The sequence below is a fragment of the Agrilus planipennis genome, unplaced genomic scaffold, assembly GCF_000699045.2.
Source record: "Agrilus planipennis isolate EAB-ADULT unplaced genomic scaffold, Apla_2.0 scaffold17, whole genome shotgun sequence".
NCBI lineage: Eukaryota > Metazoa > Arthropoda > Insecta > Coleoptera > Buprestidae > Agrilus > Agrilus planipennis.
The window spans coordinates 778,125-782,508 of record NW_020439021.1 but is presented as its reverse complement, the minus strand read 5'-3'; the positions used below and the strand labels follow the sequence as shown (position 1 = coordinate 782,508).

Genomic DNA, 4,384 nt, shown 5'->3' with positions numbered 1-4,384 from the left:
TTTGTATTCTAATGAGAATGAATTGGCTTGTCCATTCGGTAATACTTACGGACTAATGCTTAATTTTAATATTTTTTAAATATAATAAGGTTCTTTTTCTTTTAAGGCGCATAATTTAGGTGTCTTTCTCTTAATTTAGCTTTCATTCATTTCATTCCATTGTATTACGTAAGCACCAGAGGGGAAAGGTGAGGAACCTGGATGGAGAATACATCAGCAATATTTATTTATTTACTCTTTCTGATTTTTCTGTATTTAGTACATTCTGATTGAACAAATATTGCTACCTTAGTTGTCTATGCTCGAATGCGAGAAGCTTGTTCAGAAATTTTCTAAAATAACTAACATTGTACACTCGTTCTCACGTGGTGTTTTATGGTTCAATTAGAAAGGGCCGATGTAAGTAAATTAAATTCCTTCACAGTTTATAAATTCCCTATTTCTACTCATAAATTAATATAAGAAAGATCAGATTTTAATACATTATATATCAATGTCTACGTAAGCATAGGGGATAGGGTAAGAGCTTGTTTAGTTTTGCTGACAAGCGGGAGAAAATGGTTAAAAAATGACTAAAATTTTGCTTACCTAATACTTGAAGAATTTCAACATGTTTCGCCTAAAACCACTGAATTTTTAACTAATTCTTGAATACTTATTTAACTACTAAGAATAAAAGTATATAAATGTTGTACCTGAATCAAACAATTTCCTTAGTTTTAGCCCCAAAATAGACATTCCATTTACTGGGTGAAAACCCATAAACTACATTCGTGCAAATGATAGAATTGCCGGGAGAGAAATTGAAAAAGCTGATGATTTTCCAATAAAAAATACGCCACTTCGCATAACTGTATCTATCGTAACGTAAAAATAAAATAGAATCTATTTTTTTTACTTGCCTTATCAGATTACACTTTTGCGATGTAACGTAAATTGAGTTCTCATTCCGCCCACTAAATATACTCATCAAATTTCTTTCGCCAATTCCCACGCAATGGTACCATATGTTGTAATAAGCACTCACAAAAAAAATGTCATATGCATATATAATCATAGTTGGCGCAATGAGGGTCGCGATGTAAAATGATCTTGGTTTTGTCAGACCTTGAATTATTCACTTGCATATCTGTTAATGAGAGTCAGGTTAAGACCTAGTGGTATAGGGTATGTAAACTGTACAACATGTTTATAAATGCAAATAAAATTAAGATTAGATATGTGGACCTTTTTGCTAATTTTAGCCTTTATTAATAAACAACAGACTGTGCAGTAAATGTGCACATTTTCCAAAATAAAAAATGTCATAAGTAATTAGTTGTTACATAATGATAAAGGAAGATATTGAATGGTTACTCGGTTTGGATCCGGCAGCCAACCCTTTAGGATTCGATCGACTATCGAGTAACTTTTACGTTGATGTCGGGAAGACTCTAATGTTGAGTACCCAATTACCCTGTACCCGACATAATGGTGTATATCTAGTGCAAATATTCATGAAATATCAACTAATTAAATTCTCGTACATAAATAGACATAAAACTACACAAATACGTTTTAAAACTTAAAACACGCTTCGATACTCAAAGTATCATCCTCAGTCTCGTTCACAGCCTTTAATTGAGAATGATATATTGAGTATCATATTAAAGCATTTTCTAAGCAAACGTTACGGGTTTTGGATATTAGTTGTGTTATTGTAGTCTTACTTTTCTTATTAATTTAGGCTAACGATAGAGAGAGGTTTATCAAAAAATGGGGTTAATTGACCATCTAGTGGGTAATTTTAATTATTTTCAATGTATAATTGAACGCTGAACACGAATATAAAGTTTATTTTTATCTGAAGGTACGACTATATTATGCAATATACAATTTTTGTCAAAATCCCGGACAACAATTTAATCGTACTATAAATGCTGAAAAATTTATTTCTCTTTACAGAATTTGTTAACAATAAGCTATAATCGCTTCATTAAAAGTAATGGTCTCAATCAATAAAAGAACCTTCAAATTTGGTCTTTGAATTTCCGAAAAAAACCCCCAAGTATAACAAACTGGACAAACCAATTCATTCTCTTTGGAATACAAACTATAAAACATTTTAACTCATACAAAAAAAGCTCATTTCTTTTCAAAACAAATGTTTAATCGTTATTTATATTAAAACAAGTAAAATGCCTTGTTCCCTTGGTCCACCGTTCAAGTATACGACTGTTAAACAGAGCAAGTATTCGGATAATAAAGACAGCAATTACGCTTGAACTGTGAATGAAAGGTAAATTATTCTTAATAGCAAAAAGAGCTTTATTATATTTACCATTTGTTAAAAAAAGCTACAGTCGCTTCGTTAATTGTATAAGCTTCAAACAATAAAGAAGCTTTTAAATTTGGTCCTTGAATTTCCGAAAAAAACCCCCAAGTATAACAAACTGGACAAACCAATTCATTCTCTTTGGAATACAAACTATAAAACATTTCTATTCATACAAAAAAAGCTCATTTCTTTTCAAAATAAATGTTTAATCGTTATTTATATTAAAACGAGTAAAATGCCCTGTTCCGTTGGTCGACCGTTCAAGTATACGACTGTTAAACAGAGCAAGTATTCGGATAATAAAGACAGCAATTACGCTTGAACTGTGAATGAAAGGTAAATTATTCTTAATAGCAAAAAGAGCTTTATTATATTTACCATTTGTTAAAAAAAGCTACAGTCGCTTCGTTAATTGTATAAGCTTCAAACAATAAAGAAGCTTTTAAATTTGGTCCTTGAATTTCCGAAAAAAACCCCCAAGTATAACAAACTGGACAAACCAATTCATTCTCTTTGGAATACAAACTATAAAACATTTCTATTCATACAAAAAAAGCTCATTTCTTTTCAAAATAAATGTTTAATCGTTATTTATATTAAAACGAGTAAAATGCCCTGTTCCGTTGGTCGACCGTTCAAGTATACGACTGTTAAACAGAGCAAGTATTCGGATAATAAAGACAGCAATTACGCTTGAACTGTGAATGAAAGGTAAATTATTCTTAATAGCAAAAAGAGCTTTATTATATTTACCATTTGTTAAAAAAAGCTACAGTCGCTTCGTTAATTGTATAAGCTTCAAACAATAAAGAAGCTTTTAAATTTGGTCCTTGAATTTCCGAAAAAAACCCCCAAGTATAACAAACTGGACAAACCAATTCATTCTCTTTGGAATACAAACTATAAAACATTTCTATTCATACAAAAAAAGCTCATTTCTTTTCAAAATAAATGTTTAATCGTTATTTATATTAAAACGAGTAAAATGCCCTGTTCCGTTGGTCGACCGTTCAAGTATACGACTGTTAAACAGAGCAAGTATTCGGATAATAAAGACAGCAATTACGCTTGAACTGTGAATGAAAGGTAAATTATTCTTAATAGCAAAAAGAGCTTTATTATATTTACCATTTGTTAAAAAAAGCTACAGTCGCTTCGTTAATTGTATAAGCTTCAAACAATAAAGAAGCTTTTAAATTTGGTCCTTGAATTTCCGAAAAAAACCCCCAAGTATAACAAACTGGACAAACCAATTCATTCTCTTTGGAATACAAACTATAAAACATTTCTATTCATACAAAAAAAGCTCATTTCTTTTCAAAATAAATGTTTAATCGTTATTTATATTAAAACGAGTAAAATGCCCTGTTCCGTTGGTCGACCGTTCAAGTATACGACTGTTAAACAGAGCAAGTATTCGGATAATAAAGACAGCAATTACGCTTGAACTTTTAATGAAAGCTAAATTATTCATAACAGCAAAAAAGCTTAATTATATTTAAAATTAGCTAAAAATGAGCTATAACCGCTTCATTAAAATAAATTTTGTCTTCTTTCCTTTCAAATCATTTAAAGATTGTAATAAATTTTAAAAGAAAATATAGAAAACCTTAGAAACAGAATGAACACAACAAAGTACTAAATTCTTTTTTCGAAAGTTTGACTAAATTTTTATTTTGCTGTTTTGATTATCTATTATTTGAATAAAAGTAATCGTGTTATGTGGTCGAACTCATGGTTTTAACTTTAATTTTCTCTAAATGGGACAATGGCAATGGATAATCCTCCTCAGGATGTCTATTGAACTCTAAAGGGTGTACACCTCTCGTTTGTGCGTCCTTGAAATAAACTCACACATGATTTTCCCTTACAAAACATTTTAACCAATTAAATGAAAACGAATTGGTTTAATAGTGTAATGTTTGTAATGGTTTGAACATTTTAAGATTCTAGTGATTATTATTTCCAGAAAAATTATAAAATTAGTAATATTATAAATATAAAAGCAAGCTGCAGTTAAAATAAAAATATTTAGGCAGATATATGATTTTTTATTTACATTACTTC

The 4,384-nt window shown here is 29.9% G+C and overlaps 1 protein-coding gene and 1 long non-coding RNA gene across 2 annotated transcripts in view; one reads left to right on the top strand and one right to left on the bottom strand.

Moving 5' to 3' along the window:
- LOC108744394 (formin-2) overlaps positions 1 to 849 on the bottom strand; it is an 18,068-nt gene extending 17,219 nt beyond the window's left edge. The window contains exon 1 of the mRNA XM_018480134.2: positions 696 to 849. Within this exon, the coding sequence (XP_018335636.1) occupies positions 696 to 762 (67 nt within the window). The 5' untranslated portion in view covers positions 763 to 849. The remainder of the gene's footprint in view (positions 1 to 695) is intronic.
- The window catches only part of LOC108744344, a 27,245-nt gene that overhangs the window by 4,660 nt on the left and 18,201 nt on the right, over positions 1 to 4,384 (top strand). The window lies entirely within an intron of this gene.